This window comes from Lissotriton helveticus, chromosome 9, assembly GCF_964261635.1.
Source record: "Lissotriton helveticus chromosome 9, aLisHel1.1, whole genome shotgun sequence".
Taxonomy (NCBI): Eukaryota; Metazoa; Chordata; class Amphibia; order Caudata; family Salamandridae; genus Lissotriton; species Lissotriton helveticus.
Window position 1 is genome coordinate 147,786,703 of NC_136070.1, and position 17,278 is coordinate 147,803,980.

Genomic DNA, 17,278 nt, shown 5'->3' on the forward strand with positions numbered 1-17,278 from the left:
CTCACAGTGCCACTAGAATCTCCTTTTATCAGAGAGATTAGTTTGTGGCAACCTCAGAACATAACAACCCTGATTCCTCAGACTCGTGGAAACAATATACTACTTTTCACATCGTCACTCGTGCTTGCTCATTTTGTCTCGGAGAGATCCACAGAAGAAACAGTTGAGCGTGTTTACAATAAGAATTTATTGCACTATTGTTCTTCTAGTGTAAAATATATGCGCTGCTACAACTGTTACACAGTAGCAGAGATATAGATCAGCAGTACAGTGAATAAAAAGGAATAGTACAGTTCTACCATTTTGCAATAATCATGAACATATACATGAATATAAATTGCATTAATAAAATAAAGCACATACTCCTTAGATACCTGTCTAGCTGTACCTAAGTGTACCTAGCATGTGAGTAGGTGCGAAAGAGCTAATACGCCTAGGAGCCAAGTATCCCGCTATGATTTAGTTGAACCCCATTACCTGAATAATGAGTGTGGGACCTCGTCCTGGTCTCGAGTAGGACGCCCCACAAGGGATGTTCAGACCACTGTCCGCTGGAGCAACTGCATGCAGGAGTCTCAGCAACTCTGGTCAGTGTGTCGACCTTGAAGTCTAGGTTCCTTCCCCAGTACTGATAGCAAGAGGTGCTGTATTTATACAGTCCTTGTGCGTGTGTTAGCCATTGTTTAGTATGAGGATGACGTCTGGGATTAAACCTTGCGCATAGATAGGAGAGGTGAAGTATCCCCCCTGGGCAGTGTTCTCATAAATTATTCATATGTGCTAAGGATGACATCTTAGCAATATCGATTGGGAAAACCCCTCTCTCTGCATGGAACTAGGCGAAAGGTTTAGTCCATAAAAGGCGTCCTGTCCTTATAAGGCGTTCTGTCCTTATTAGGAGTTCTGTCCTTATAAGGCTCATTCATATGGGAGATGATGTAGGAAAAGAGTACAATGTTCCCTGGACCTATATTAGGGTACCAATATGAAATATAACCATTTCCCCCCTCCCCATCATACCTGTGTTGGTGCTCATCTGTGTGGCACATGGGGGCTTGGCAACAGTGCCCCTTCCATCTCCTTCCTGCCAGATCTGTCTGAGCCCTGGTCTGTGAGCAGGGAGAGCTACAGTTCTTCTTCCTCCACCCTCACAAAAGATACCATAATGGCCCAGTTCTCCTCGATCAGACGGTGTAGCAGACTTCTTCTTTGTGTAAGTTTCTCCACTAGTGCCCAGTGCACGAACTCTCTGTTACTCCTACAGTGAGGAGTTCATCTAGTGCATGGCAAGGGCCCGTCTGGCCAAAACCAGAGCCAAGCTCAAGAGTCTAGCACCCATGCCTTTTGTTTTTGTAGCTGGAGATAGTCCTAAAATGTCGTAGGAATGTCTAGTGTACGCTCTAAGTTCGCTGTCCCCACCCCCCAGTAATGTGTAATCCCCATGCAAGAGCAGGTCATGTGAATATCTAGTTTTTCATCTGGGGCACTCTTTGTCAGCTGTGCTGTGTATCATGTTGAGCCGGTGTGGGGTGAGATATGACATATGGAGAAAGTTGGGCTGGGTGTACCAGAATCTGGTATTGCGTAATGAAGTATGGACACGCTTGAGCATTCTGGTTCATTCCTTATTGTGTAAGTCACAGATTATTGCAGTTTCCCATCCCCGTTGAAGCTGTGTTAAGTCTGTCTGGGTCTGAGTTAGAGCCACTTTATGGGGCCAGGAAACTAACCGACAGCTGTTCCCAAAGGTGAGAAAAAGATGTAATACCTAATGCTTCAGCTGCACAGCCTGACCCGACAGCCACAACACATTAATTGCCCTGTTAACTGCTGCCTGTTAGAAATTGTGAGGAGGGCAGACCGGTAGTGCCTAGTATGTATAAAGGATATGGCCTCTTTTTCCTACAAGATACTTCTGGCACCAGTAGTGTCTTTAAACCTCTGCTCACCCAACCTTTATTTTTGCTTCGATAATATTTCTTGTTCCAAATGTTGTATAATCTTTTTGTCTTCCTTCCAGGTCAAGGGTCCAGGAATCGGGCTTCTGGGACACTCCAAAGGAGGTGACCTTGTCCTCAGCATGGCATCTCTCCTGAAAGGAATAACTGCGACTGCCACCATTAATGGTGCTATCACCACTGTTGGCGCTGCGCTACATTACAAAGATCTAGTTCTAGCCCCAATCGGCATAGAGGGAAAGCGCATCACTTTACCACAGCCTGGTATTGCAAACATCGTAAATTGCTTGGACGACCCTTTGGCACCAGAGAACCGCAAAAGTTTGATTCCAGTTGAGAAGGCTGAGGGGAAATTCCTTTTTATTGTCGGAGAGGATGACCAGAATTGGAAGAGTGAGTTCATGGCTAATGCAGCTGCCAACATTGTACAGGCACATGGAAAGGAAAGGCCAGAAGTTGTTGTCTACCCCGGGGCGGGGCATTACATTGAACCTCCATATTTTCCAATGTGTGCTGCCTCAATGCATTTGCTCGTGGGCATGCCGGTCGTGTGGGGAGGAGAACCGGGAGCCCATTCTCGGGCACAGGAGGGGGCTTGGAAGAAAATACAAGTCTTTTTCCGAAAACATTTGGATAAGGAACCTTTACCCAGTAAACTATAATTGGGCTGATATTAATACACGTTTCTTTCCTCCCAAATGCTAAACACCACTATTGATTGCAATGAAATTACCGATGTGCCTTATTTACTTTCCAAGCAAACTATTAGAGTTCGGAGAACTTGGGTACTATTGTAATACAATGGAGACCGTCAACAATTTTTTCTTTCTAACATATATTGCTTTTGTACGACATGCAGCATGTCGAATCTGATTCTTTCATGACATTGATTTAAGTTAATTTTCTGTTGCATAGTTTCACTGCCTAACTCATTAAAACATTTTTTTTACTCAATGCCATAGAGACAAAGCTTAGTCATACACTGACTATTCCAGTAGTTCCCCGTTTATTGTTATTCCGCCACTGATGTTGTCTCCTTGTTTCTCCTCCTGGGAAGCAGTTTAGACCGCCTTAAAAATTTTTTCCTCTTCTCAACTTTGTACTATTGGATTAGTTGTCATCAGTGCTTAATTTGGGCCAGTTTTATGTGATGTCAACTCTCTGATTTCTATTCATGTTTTTCTAAGACATCGCCTTATTTTGTCACTGCCTTGCAGTATCAGCTATACTGCAGACCTCTGTTTAATCCCTGCTCTTATGTAATGTCACCTAGAATGACAATGAAAATGAAGAGGCCTTGTGCTTGTAATATTCTACTAGGATCCATTGCCATCCATCGTTCGACCCTCATCTCCTGTCACACTCCTAATTTCCAGTCTTGTTCACCTACCAGGAACTCAAATCAAGGTTAATTAGTGTAGACAACATAATTCTGTGTTATGATGTCAACAATCTTCCTAACATCTAAGTAGCCCATATCTGATAATTTTCTTTGAGCTAAGTCCCAGTTCATGTAGTCAAAAAAGTGGAATGGCCTCCCATGCTTTCCTCCAGGTTTTATCACCACGATTCCACAATTCCTTTATTCCTGAGGCCTTTTCACCAATAATTCATTAAATTCCATTTATTTTCCTTTAAATACTGTTATAAGAAATCCTGAACCAATATTTCCCACCTACAATTTGCATAATTGTGCATGGATTCTTATGGCGGAAATAAGTAAATTAAAATAGTTACATTTTTTTCCACTTTTGATTATTTTGAGTAAAATAGAATTCCTTCCCTTGTTTATAGAAACGTAACCAACAACAGAAATTCATGTATTCTAATCCAGTAGTAGTGTTCTGTGGGGAAACTAAGGGCCAAATGTAGGTAAATTCAATGTAGCGAGTCCTTAATAGCGATTTTTACTGAATCGCTATTAAGGACTCGCTAAATTGAATGTAGGTAGGAATCGCTAAAATAGTAGCTATTCCTTAATATTCCTTAATAACGAATCGGCAATTGAGATTAGTTATTAAGGAATACCTAGCCATTCATTCCTATGGGATAGGAGGCCCATAGGAATGAATGGGAAGATATTCACTGTTTGCGATTCGGTATTACAGAATCGCAAATAGCGGGAGCTATTTCAAGGGTGTCAGGGTGTCCAAAGGACACCCTGTTGCACCCCTGAAATGTGCATGTGTGCACATGTGGAGCACATACATGCCCTAAGGGCATGGATCTGTGTCACATGGCACTTTAAAAAAAAGCAAAAAAGTGTTTTTTTAAAGGAAATCGCTACATACCACTAAGTTGAAGTTGGTGGTAATTATTATTTTGCAAGTAGGTTGAAACTCATCTACATTGCTCTCAGCCAAATACCGGTCGGTAACGTAGAAATTCTGCGAATTTCCGAGTTACCGCTCGGTATTTGGCCACCTACATCTGGCCCTCAATTGTTTAATGCATTCATCCTCTATTGATAGTTCAACAATGCTAAAGATTGATTCTAGGACATTTTGTCAGCGAAAAGGTGAAGGGGAAAAGAAAATAGATTGTACAGTCCAGTACAAGGGTTCATGGATGTACGTACATATGGATACATTTATATTTTTCGCATATTCATTTGCTTTTGTGTACATGAACAACAACTACACGGGCTTGTAAACATGTGATTTTTGTCATGCCTTTTTAGCTTGCTGTGTAGGCTTCCACTGAAGCAGTGAGCTCAAAAGCCACTGGCACGATGTTTTCTAGCTGCCACTGCCAAATTGTGCCTACACTGTGCCATAAACACTAGCCATAAAATGAGTTTAGTTACTTATGACCTTTTGTTTGCAGCCTGCCTGCTAGTGGAGTATGAAGAGCAGTATTACAAAAGTAGGTTTGCAGCACTACCTCGTTGGGAGAACAACAGATAATTTTAGTAAACCCATTAAAGAGAAATAGTCAGAGCTGAATCCTTAGTTAATTAAAAAAAAAGTATTGGGTACCTTGAGGAGAAGCAACATTGACTGTTTCCTTTCACAGTTCTGAATGTTCTATGATGAGAAAACGAGAATTTTTAAGCATGTTAATGCTTAATTTAAGAAGAATGTTGTATCATGCAATCTGTATATTGTTTTGAAATAAAATGTTCTAAGTTTGTGGCTGGTTTCATTAGCCTCTAAATTTAGTTGTAAGTATTTTTACCACCTATGTGTTTTTCAAGTCAAATCAAGAGATACTTTATTTCGGCCTCACAAGACCATAAAAGCACAGATAAAACATTTAGAAGTTCGATACAGTTGATCTATAAAAAAAGCTTATCTACACATAAAAATTGAAGAACATTAATGTTAAAAAAGTATTAAAAATACTGATAGGCACTAGGTATCTCAGGCATAAAGTACAAAATTCATGTATATTAAGACCGATTAAAAATAGAGAACCCCAGAAAGTAACGGATGCCTAGAGTGGGTGATTTAGGTTTGGGCTTTCTTTAGAAGCGAACAACGAGCACACCTCATAGAAATCAGGAATCGGGAGACTGAATACACAGTTGGCATAGCAGTGTCGAATTTAAGGATCCTGTAAGCCTGTAGGCAGTGAGGGGTTTCTAGATGCCTATAGAGCTGTCGTAGCCAACAAGGTCTAATTGCATTGTAGTTAGGGCAAAAAAACAGCACATGCAGGTCAGTCTCCGTACAGTTTCTGCAAAACGGACAGTCCTTCATGGAGCTTCCCCCCCATTTATATGTAGCAGCGCCTAGAGGGAGTACACCATGCCTAAACTGCATATAGAGTTTTCTAGCAAGGGGGGGCTGTATGTCATCTATGCTAGATTCTAAGATATATTGCTGTTTGACTTCTAGAAAGGATGATGTAAATATGCCTGCCCTAGGGTCCCTCAGCAATAGATTGAAGTGGTAGTCTTTAAGGGTTTTGATCAAGACTTTTTTTAGGTGTTACCAAAGAGCTCTCTTCCGGATTAGCCCACAGATCTCCCATTCCAATGGACAGGAAGGATTTCTTAATAAAGGTGAGCCAAGGTATTTTGCTAGCTCCCCTGTGTTTTTTTAAATAGCCCCATCTAGTCTTTTCATATTAAATAAGTGGATGATCGGAATCATCTGGTTGTTCATGCATTTAAGATTTAGTATTGTTTGCTTTAATTAAATTACTTAACAATCGTTTGTGATGTTAATAAAATGGAATCTTGGGAAAACCATAAATAAAAACAAGATTTTACACAGTACATTCCTAGAGAGTTCAGTAATGGGTGCTACTACTACCTATCTTAATGGTAGTAAAGTGCATCGACTTTAAAAGTACGGCGAAGCTAAGAAGTTGCCCTGTCTGGATTGAGTTAACTAGCCATTAAAAATTAACACATTGAGCTGTATTCCATGTGTATCGTTGCAGTCAAACAATAAAACGATTAGAGAGTCTAAATCAAAGGTCAAGGAAAATATAAAATATTGCATCTTTCAAGTTATTGTTTTGGCTTTACAAATCTAAGGCATCAATCCTAAGATATGAATTACCATAACATTTAAAATTACAATGAACCCTATCCATATAAAAAAAAAAACATATCATCCATACTTAATCATTCAACAAAGTAACTTTCCAAGCAGCAGAGATGTATGAAACCAACGGAATTAAAAAATGCATTGGCATCTGCTCTGAGGCATAGGGGGGTGTAGCCTTTGGTGTCTTATATTGTATTTAATAAAGAAGGGCCGTAGATAAAGCCTCTTTGTGTGCAAGGAATTGGTTTAAAGTAGCATGCAGTGCAAAATAGTTTGGTCACCTCCTTGTTTAGAATTACAAGGTGCAGGTTCCAACACTTTATTAGACCAGTTATTAATATAGGTATTTACTGGTAAAGAACCTAACGTAAACCTTATGAACAAAACCTTTTAATTTCTGGAAATAACCAGTCTATATACTGTTGAAACTGGGAGGAGGGTTTAAAATAAAATAAAAAGTGACATTAGTTCGCCCACCCTGCTTCGCTTTTATTCAAGTCCGTTATTTGCCCTTGAATTAATCCCTACTTGAGGGGTCCTTATTTCATGCTTGGTATACAGTTAAGTACAACCCACAGCCACTAGAGCAATCGCAGTGTGGCTGAACCAAGGCAGTTTACTAGAGCTCTCGCTTAGCCAGATTTCACACATGGCTTTCAAATAAAAAGACTGCTCTGGATTTGTCCAAATTTGCAACCAACACAGGATTGGTTTAAGAGCTAAAGTCAACAATCTTCATGCCCAGTTCCATGCTTAATGGGGCCATGGGTGTCCCTGGTCCTAAGTGTAATAAACTATATAAAAATCTGTTTACAACCTACCCATTCTGGCCAGAGTTCTGCTGTATACGAGCTTTCAGCCACTGATTTCAGTTGAGTACTGGGATCAATTAATCTGCAGCCGCATTTGTAGGAGAACCAAAAAACTGAATTAGCGTGTTGGCTTGATATGGCTTCACTTTTTACTAGCTCCTTGCATAAGACAACTTCTCGTCGAATCTAATCCCCAGATAGTCAAAATATTCAGCACTACACAAGGCCATAAGGAGTTTGAATGCATTCTTCAAATTTCGACGTGCATTTAAAATCCTAAATTTGTTATTTTACTTGTTCATCATTAAGTTCTTTTTTAAGCATTATTCCTCAACTCCTCTGAGTAGCTTCTGTACTGCAGGACAAGAGAAATACATCATAGGCCAACAGAATCAGTATTCTATCTCCCCCAGTTGTTAGGACATCCAGGTTCAAATCTAAAAGACTTCTGTCCACGACAATAATAAAAAGATTGAATAAGAGAAGTGCAAGGACACAATCTTGCCCTAAAACAGGATTTATTTAAAAACTGGGAGTGACTTCCCCTTTGACTGGAGCTGGTTTCCAAGATGAAGTTGCTTTAGGGCAGGTACAAACTTATCTGACGCCTAGATTGAGCAAACTCTGCCACAAAATAGATCTATCGACACAGCCAAAGGCTCTTTTTAGGTCGATAAAAGTCCTAAACGGTGTCACATTTTTTATACTTACATATTTCATGCTTCTATTCTTCAGCCTCAAGGCATGCTTGATTGTGCCTTGAGCTTTTCTAAAACTGGCTTGTAGAGGTGACAGGATCTTATTCTCTCTGGCCATGCTTCCAAACTTGTGAGTACTACTTTACCATAAGTGTTTCCCACACCATCAAGTTAGGAGATTGGAGGATAGTTTGCCGGGTCACTTTGAGAACCTTTTTTTGAATGGGAACAATAATTGTGGGTCCAGAATGCAGGTACCACCTCGTGGTCACCCACCGACTGTATTAAACACTGTTGTTAGGACAAGTACCCAAGCAGACAAGTCATCTGGATATACCTCAGTTGGTTCTCTGTCCGAGCCAGGAGCTTTTGTCTGCTTTTGACTAAGAGTGGCCCTCGAGTTTCCACTTCAATGAACTTCAGGTGAGGTTCTCTGGCTTTTTCAATGGAAGCAGTCATGGCTACTGAACCTAAAAACTGGACTTCTCCCTCACTACCCGGAATCGTACGTTTACAGTGAACACAACTGCTTAGGGATTTGTAAGCATTTACCCTGGGTAAAATGGCACCTGTCCAGCTTCCTTCCAAAGACATGGAGACCAGAGTTTCAAAGTATGTATTGCTGAAGCCTGCTTTCTTGGAAGTTAAGTTACGCCTCTAAAAAGAACTAATCTCAAAACGACTTTGCCAACTGGCTGGCAGGGGCAAAAGACTCCTTTAGTCAGAAAAGCAATTTGGCTACGTCAATGATTTTCCGTGTACTTTACCCTTGATAGTCCCAGAGGAGCAGCATTGCCACATATTTATGTAATATGTACTTGGTTATGTATTGAAAGAGTGGCATGATGTTTCCTGAGCAAGGTATTCTGGAGTAAAGGTTGTGACAAAGGGACTATCTAGTAGGAAGCAGTTATGAGTGTTTAAGATACTTCAGGTCACCAAGATCTATTAGGAAAGGAAACAAGCATCGGCATAGCCAATAGGTCTCGCCTTTGAGACCTGTGGAGAAGTGTGGCTCAGTGGTTAGAGCAGGCAGACCTTGATGCAGAGCTCTGGCCAGGGACCAGGGTTCGATTCTCGCCTCGGCGGGTCTCCGGCTCATTAATTCCCCTGACTGGATATTCTCGCCTCAGTGCCTGTTCTGATCACGGGTCCCACGCTGCAACTCTGGGCAATAGCTTGCTTAGTCTCCACAACGGCCCCAAAAGCGCTGGGATGCCTGGCTGCACCTGGGGGGTGCCCAGGAGTGGACATTTCCCAGGAAAGCCAGGAAGGGTTCCTAAGCGGTATACGGACAGCGCCGGGACACCTCCGGTGGAGGTAGCTGTGCGCTTTACAAATTCCGACATTTACATTTACATTTTACATTTACATATAAGTGGTTAGCTATGCAGCACAGAAGCTGTGTGTTTATAAATATTAGAAAGTACACAGAGCAACTAGTTATTTAGTTTGTGAGGGTGAGATAGGTATTTAGTTAGTTAGATTGAGAGTTAGTGAGAGAGTTAGTTTGTTATGTAGTTTGAGAGTGAGAGAGTTAGTTAGTGATTGTGTGAGAGAGTTGGTTACTTTGTTTGTGAGAAAGTGAGTGAGTTAGCCATTTAGTTAGTGAGTGTGCTTGAGTGAGATAGTTAGTTAGTGAGAGTGAGAGAGTCAGCAGTGAGGTAGTGAGAGAGTTTGTTTGTGTTTGAGAGTGATTTAGTTAGTGAGAGTTTGTTAGTTAAAGAGAGTTATAAAGTTAGTTAGGTATTGAGAGTGAGAGCGTTAGTGAGTTTGAATGAGAGACTTAGTTAGTGAGAGGGAGAGAGTAAGTTAATTAGCGATAGTGAATTTGTTTTTTTATATGGGGTGGGCTTAAATAATAGGAGGATGAAGGTTAGTTTGTTAGCTAGTGTGAGTGTGAGAGTTTTTATGTTATTATGAGAGCGAGAGTTAGTTAGTTAGGGAGATTTAGTTAGTGAGTGATAGTGTGAGAAAGTGAGAGTTATTTAGTTTCTTAGTTTGTGAGAGAGTTAGTTATTTAGTGAGTGAGTGAGTTAGTTAGCGAGAGTGAGTTAGTTAGTGAGAGAGGATGCTAGTTTTTCTGAGTGAGAGTTTGTTAGCTCTTTAGTTTGTGAGACTGAGATAGTTAATTATTTAGTTCGAGTGAGAGTTAATGAGTGTGAGAGACTTTGTTAGTTACTGCGAGTGACAGACAGTTAGTTGTTTACTTTGAGAGTGTGAGGGTTAGTGAGTGTGTGAGAGAGTTAGTTATTTAGGTAGTGAGAAAGTGAGTGAGTTCGCCTGTTATTTAGTGAGTGAGATTGAGTCAGAAAGGTAGTTAGTTAATGAGAATGATAGAGTGAGTGAGGTAGTAAGAGAGTCTGTTAGTGTAAGAGAGTCAGTTAGTTAGTGAGACAGTTAGTTAGTGAAAGAAAGTTAGTTAGTTATATATTGAGAGTGAGAGAGCCGGTGAGTTAGAATGAGAGAGTTAGTTAGTGAGAGTGAGTGACTTATAGAATTAGTGTCAGTGATAGTCAGTGACTGTGTTATTGAGATCGTGTGAGTTAGTTAAGTTAATGAGAGTGATACAGTTATTTATTTATTTATTTAGTGAGAATGAAAGAGGTATTCAGTTAGTTCGTTATTCAGAGTTAGTGATGTATTGAGTGACAGTGGCAGAGTTAGCTATGCAGTTATTTTGTAAGATGAGAATGAACATTTATTTTTGTGAGATGTTTTAAGCCAAGACTGGAGGAAGTGCAGAGAGAGTGAGTGTATTCATGAATGCTTGGAGTGGCCACTTTGGAGAGAGTTGGACGTGTGTGATGGTCAGTTTGACCTGCAGTTATGGTTTACGTGAAATAGCACTAATAGTAATGAGTGGTGTCACTCATTACATTGCATTGTGGCATTTGTCAGTAGGCCCTTATTTTGAAAAACGTTATTGACAATGTAATTTTTTATTCTTATAAATCAGCACTGTAATAATTGCGGATTTGCGCAAGATCACACCTACCAATTCTTCTGGCCACAATTCCATAATGAAATCGAAATTCTACATAATAGTAACTCGTAAACCCATTTTCAACAGCGTACAAGGTCTAAGCAATCATGTTGGGTTCTGGGTAGGGTAGTGGTTTGAAGGACAACAATGCGCTTGATGTATAATCCTTCACTATTGTCAGTGATGTAAAAATAGCAACAAAAGACACCCGTAAAAGGAGAGAAAGATTTCTATCTACTATTCGTTTTACAAGGTGGAGCTTCCCGCCCAATTCTAACAGTTACTTTTCCTCTAGATTCAGTATAACTGTTAAAGGAAAAGGGCGCCCACCGGGAAGTCCCATAACAAGCATTTACAATGCAACGGTTTCGCCTTTGGAAAAGTTAGAGCTATTGGCATTGTAAATGACAAAATTTGTATTTATGTGTTGGTTTTGAAAACAGATAAAGAAAGGGCATTGTCATTTACATTGGTAATAGCTCAAACGTGCGTAAATGCAATGGCTTGTAAAACTGGAGTTGCATATACACTTACAGCCTCAAAATTGATAAAACAATGCCACATATTTGCACAACATAATCATGTTATAGGGTTTACAATTGAAAAGACTTGGAGCATTGGGCAGACCGTTTTAAGAATGGTTAAAATATCTTCTGAAACAGAATCCTACTTGGTGTCCAGCTCTGTCTTTGGTCTCAGGCTGTAAGGCTGCCCTGGTCGTTTGATTTTACCCACGTCGTTCCCATTAAATGGCTGTACCATCACCTTTCTCCGAAGAAGACCCTTCTGTTCATCCCGATAAGCCTCTCTCTTAAAGCTGGAGGGCATTACTGACCAGCAGATGCCTGTGTCCCCCGGCACAAATCATACAGGGGAGATGATGTGGCGTAACAGCCAGAGCTGCCTAAACTCCGGGTTCCTGGCCAGTCCTAGCCCGACATTTTCACGTAGTGCCCCCGCACCCCCAAAGCTGCTGCCTTACCCCCCCCCCCACTACCTTGAGATTTAAATCTGTGATTTGCTGCTTGCAGATAGATTTGTGCAGCACATGCATTGTTCCACTCAGCTTCATAACCCACGATTTTACTTGCACATCTCCAGGTAAGCTGTTTCCTTCCAGCAAGGATTTCCCAGGCTTGGTGAATTTGTATGCTCAACTGAAGCCAGAATCCGAGGCTAGGCCAAGGACAAGCAGAGTGCCTTGAATTAGTGGCATGCCAGCCAGCACCCAGCAGAGTGCCCTCCGGCTCCTGGCCGAGGCGCCAACAATCTCCCCCGGACCAAAGGACGACAGGAAAAACGGGCCCGACCCCCGAGGCCACCACCCCCACCCCACAGCAATCCCCTGCAGCAGGTAGAAATATTTCACAGGTCACGGGACACTCCGAGGGGGGCCTCTTGGCTTTCTATCAATGTGAATGATTTCAAAAAGGCCTTGGGCAGAAACAGAGGGGGGACGTGAGGGGGGGGCGATACAGAGGAGGGAAATCCGAAAGAGAGGGCAAAGCTGAAGACCAAGCACATTAGGGATACAAGTGTAGTGTCTCACGCACAAGAAATAGCACTGATAGAAAAGAGGGGCGACTGGAGACCGCTTAAAGTGCTCGGAGCGGGCAGTGGAAGGGCACGCAAGGGAAGGACAGACTAGACAGGCCTACACAGACACAGCTGCTCGGATGCTGGGGAAACCTTCATCCTGCTAAGAAGAATTCTCTCTCACCGGCGCTGACCATTGAAAAAAATAGCCTCCTTTTACCTAAAAATAAATTGAAATATCCTTTGCTTCTGCATCACGCTGCATGTAACTCTGGATCATTCAGGGTTGTGCAAGCCAGTTGTTCCAGCAGAGACGCATATTTCATTTGCATACTGTAGCCATCTGAGCACGCAGACTGAATAATTAAACACATGTAAGCATTTCCCGGATCAGATACCGAGCTTTTGAAACCTACCTAAATGTTCGCACCGTAAATGCTCGCACCGTGTGCCTTTGATCACTTCTTATTGTAATGCAAAAGTAAATTTAGAATCTTATTTTAGACAAGGAAAGGCACGGACAGCGGGAGGGGGGGGCAGGAAAGGCACGGACAGCGGGAGGGGGGTGGGAAGGGCAAGGACAGCGGGAGGGGGGATGGGAAAGGCACGGACAGCGGGAGGGGGGACGGGAAAGGCACGGACAGTGGGAGGGGGGGCGGGAACGGCAAACGGCAAGAAAGGCAAAGCAGAAGGCAAGAAAAAGCACTCACCTGGACTACTTCCGGCGGCGGTCGGCCTGCAATGACCAAAACAAACCTTCCCCCAAAAAAAAAATAGGAACCGCCCACCACCGCAATCACGTTACCAAAGGGGCTGAATGCCTAAAAAGTGCCGGAACGCCCCCGAATCTGCTCCAGCATTGACGGACAGATCTGTCTTCCAATGGCTAGCCTCCATTTATGGAGCTAGCCAATGGAAGACAGAGGCGGGACTAAGCCAACATACTCTTCTCAAAAGATTTCGCCTTGCGCGAAACGCTGCTGCGCAGCTTTCGGCAAGTCGAAACCTAAAAAAGCAGGAAACTCGACTCAACTTGCTTCCAAAAGACTACCAAGTGTAGCCGACATCAAGTCTGTAGTGGTGTGAAACGTTCCAATAGTTACAGAATGTGGTTGAATGGGACTCTGCCTGGCACAATAAAGAGAAACTTTTGCACCTTGTAAAGATGGTTATCAGCGGTAGGAGATGCAAATGTGGCTTTGATGCAGCTTCACTTAGCGGTGATGTTTTAAAAAAAATTCTGTACCTGCGTAAAAACAGAGTCCGAGATATTTTATTGTTTTTACGCTGTAATAGTTTGTTTTCTAAAAAGTTTACCAAAATACTCTTCCTAAAACTGCTTTCTTTTTAAACCCACGGTTTAAACCTCGATGCTAACATTAAAAAAGAGGGGCATATTATCAAGGACAGGCGATACATTATCGCTGCTTTTATCGGCAGGAAACTGCCGATAAAACGGCGATAATGGGCTTGATAATATGATCTATGGAATTCCTCGTCCTTGATAATATGCCCCAGAGTCCGCTAAACAAGTTACAGTGAAATAGCTTTTATACGCGCTTTGCATTTCTTAGCAAACAGTCCCCCATAAAAATATACACACATTCAAAGTCATACAGACGCTGAGGAGGGACATAACTAGATAGTGCATAAACGTTTTGGAAATATAAATAAGGTTGTGCGGAAACGCTAATTAGAATGAGTGCCTCAGGTGTTGGTGTGGAAGGAGGGGTTCTGGGGACACATCCAGGAGCCGCAGGTTATACAGTTTACAAAAGTGTGCATGACATGGTACTGTCCCTCACGTTCCTTTGTATTCGGCACGCTAAACACTCTCACAGGGTATCGCCTATAAATAATAACATACACCCCATAGATTGGCAGAACTGTTACAATCTCAAACTCAAAAAAAGGTCAGAAAAAGTACAGTTTCACTGTGAGAAAGTAAGATTCAGTGACTCGTTGTTTTGCCAGTCCAAAAAGCTGAGGCACGGCAATAAATAGTATTTGCGCAAGATCACACTTTTGTAAAAACGATAACTCACACCTACCACATCTTTAGGCCACAATCCCCTAAACAAATGGGATTCCGATATATTTGTAACTTGTAACCCCCTATTCACCATCGTAGAAGTTGAAGCAATAATTTAGGGTTTAGAGTAAGGCAGTATTTTGCAGGACGTCAATGCTTTTCATATATAACCCTTCACCATTGTCACTGATGTAAAAATAACAACAACAAAACACAGCCTAAGAGTACGAAACACAACTCAAATAGCAGGTATTATTTTATTGTGTGCTAATAAGGTATCAGCAATAATGCTGCACTTCTTAAGTTCTACGAAAGGCAACCAGGCACGCCTGCCAGCTGCTGTTTCCTGAAGCAGACTTCGACTCAGTGCCCACAGATTGAGCATCGCTGAAAGATGCATTTCTAAAATAGTCCTTCTTGGCAAAGGAGGTCTCGCATTCATGAGAGCACTCTGGACCAGGCTATATATTTTTAGGTCGAGCCTAGCTATTGCGTAAGCAATCGCTATGCGAGAGATATAGAGGTGCTCCAGGAAAGCCTAACAAGAGGGCTTTGGAATGCGCATTATGGCCAGTGCATGTGAGGCATTCAAGTGCAAGCTGGCATCTGGACTGCTTTCGCCAGCGCGCGCTCAGCCTCACTTCCTGCTCCCCCTCTTACTTTCGTTATCGCTCACACCCCATATGCTCGTTCCCTCCCACCCTTCCTTGGATGCCAGAGGGCTTTGGAATGCGGATTATTGCCAGTCTATGTGAGACATTCAAGCGTGAAGCTGGCATCTGGACTGCTTTCGCCAGCGCTCGCTCCGCCTCACTTCCTGCTCCCCCTCTTACTTTCGTTATCGCTCACACCCCATATGCTCGTTCCCTCCCACCCTTCCTTTGATGCCAGAGGGCTTTGGAATGCGGATTATCGCCAGTGCATGTGCCGCACCATTTGCTCTCCCGCCCCCCATCAGACTTCAAAGGCTGCCGCTGCCCCGCCCGCCGCATCAGATTTCAAAGGAATGTGTTATGTTCTCACCCTTCTACGAACGGTACAACACACAGCATTTCTAGTACACTCGTTGTTAGGTATAGAAAGTTTACTGGTTTGTGTCTCCATTATTCTTTAAAATAAAAACACAAAGAATACGGCAGAAGATGTTTTGTTAGAAGACCGCAATCAACTAATACCAGTGTAATCTAAAAACAGCTCAATGACGGTTTTAGACAGCCCCTGCTGTGCACAGTTGACCCTGTTTGCAGCTTCTGAAAAGTTAAGACTTTCCGGCTCCTGCTCATTCCAATGCCTGCATCTTCAAACACAGACCGTGGTGGAGCTTTCAATTCTCTAGTTGGTGCAGGTGGCCTGAGGGTATGCAGTACCCTCTGCATGCAGACTACAGCCATCTTACTATTCCAACCAGGTGCAAAGGCGTCCGTTTTCCTTGCATGCCTTTGGGCCCATGGAACCCTTACAAGATCCCTGAAACACAGCTTCCCTGTCACTGGAATACGAGTCTCACTCGGCCTTTGGCATCGAAGAACTGCAGCACACCAAAGGAGTAGCCTTTATCAAAAGTGAACACATTGCACTGAAAAACGAAAAGATAAGGAAAAAAAGTGTGCCATTCGCTTGCATCTAGTGGCATCTAGCTTATGTATGTATTTGCCACATAAGCTTTACACAACGGCTTCTAAGAAATTGTACAAGACTGCTAAAAAGGCTTGTAACTGCTGCCTTTCACATGAAGCAGTTTTATTAAGCTTTACCTTCCCGAGCAAAGGATGGACTGACCGTTTGTCTGACTGCACGACACACTGCTGCATGCTGCACACTGCTGCACACCTCACACTGCTGCACGCCACACACTGCTGCACGCCACACACTGCTGCAAGCCACACACTGATGCATGCCTCACATTGCTGCCCGCCTCACACTGCTGCACGCCTCACACTGCTGCACGCTGCTGCATTACTCACACTCCTGCATGCTGCACACTGCTGCACGCTACACACTGCTGCACGCCTCACACTGCTGCACGCCTCACACTGCTGCACGACACCACACACTGCTGCACGCCTCACACTGCTGCATGCCTCACACTGCTGTACTCTACTGCATGTTGCACACTGCTGCATTACTCACACTGCTGCATGCTGCACACTACCGCACAACTCACACTGCTGCACCCCTCACACTGCTGCATTACTCACACTGCTGCATGCTGCACACTGCTGCATGCCTCACACTGCTGCACGCTGCACACTGCTGCATTACTCACACTGCTGCATGCTGCACACCGCTGCATTACTCAAACTGCTGCATGCTGCACACTACCGCATGACTCACACTGCTGCACGCCTCACACTGCTGCATGCTGCACACTGCTGCATTACTCACACTGCTGCACACCACACACTGCTGCACGCCTCACACTGGTGCACGCCTCACACTTCTGAACGCCTCACACTGCTGCACGCCTCACACTGCTGCATGACTCACACTGCTACACGACTCACACTGCTGAACGCTGCACACTGCTGGATGCCTCACACTGCTGCATGCCTCACACTGCTGCACGCCTCACACTGCTGCACGCCTCACACTGCTACACCCCTCACACTGCTGCACACCTCACACTGCTGCACACCTCACACTGCTTCACACCTCACACTGCTGCAGGCCTCACACTGCTGCATGCTGCACACTGCTGCATTACTCACACTGCTGCATGCTGCACACTACCGCACGCCTCACACTGCTGCACGCCTC

The 17,278-nt window shown here is 43.3% G+C and overlaps 1 protein-coding gene across 2 annotated transcripts in view; it reads left to right on the forward strand.

The window, feature by feature from the left end:
• The window catches only part of LOC144781044 (acyl-coenzyme A thioesterase 1-like), a 208,070-nt gene extending 202,979 nt beyond the window's left edge, over positions 1-5,091 (forward strand). For both annotated transcript variants that reach the window (XM_078659663.1, XM_078659662.1), the window contains one exon: positions 2,021-5,091. In XM_078659663.1, the coding sequence (XP_078515789.1) occupies positions 2,021-2,620 (600 nt within the window). In that variant the 3' untranslated portion in view covers positions 2,621-5,091. The remainder of the gene's footprint in view (positions 1-2,020) is intronic.
• The last annotated feature ends 12,187 nt before the right edge of the window (positions 5,092-17,278 follow it).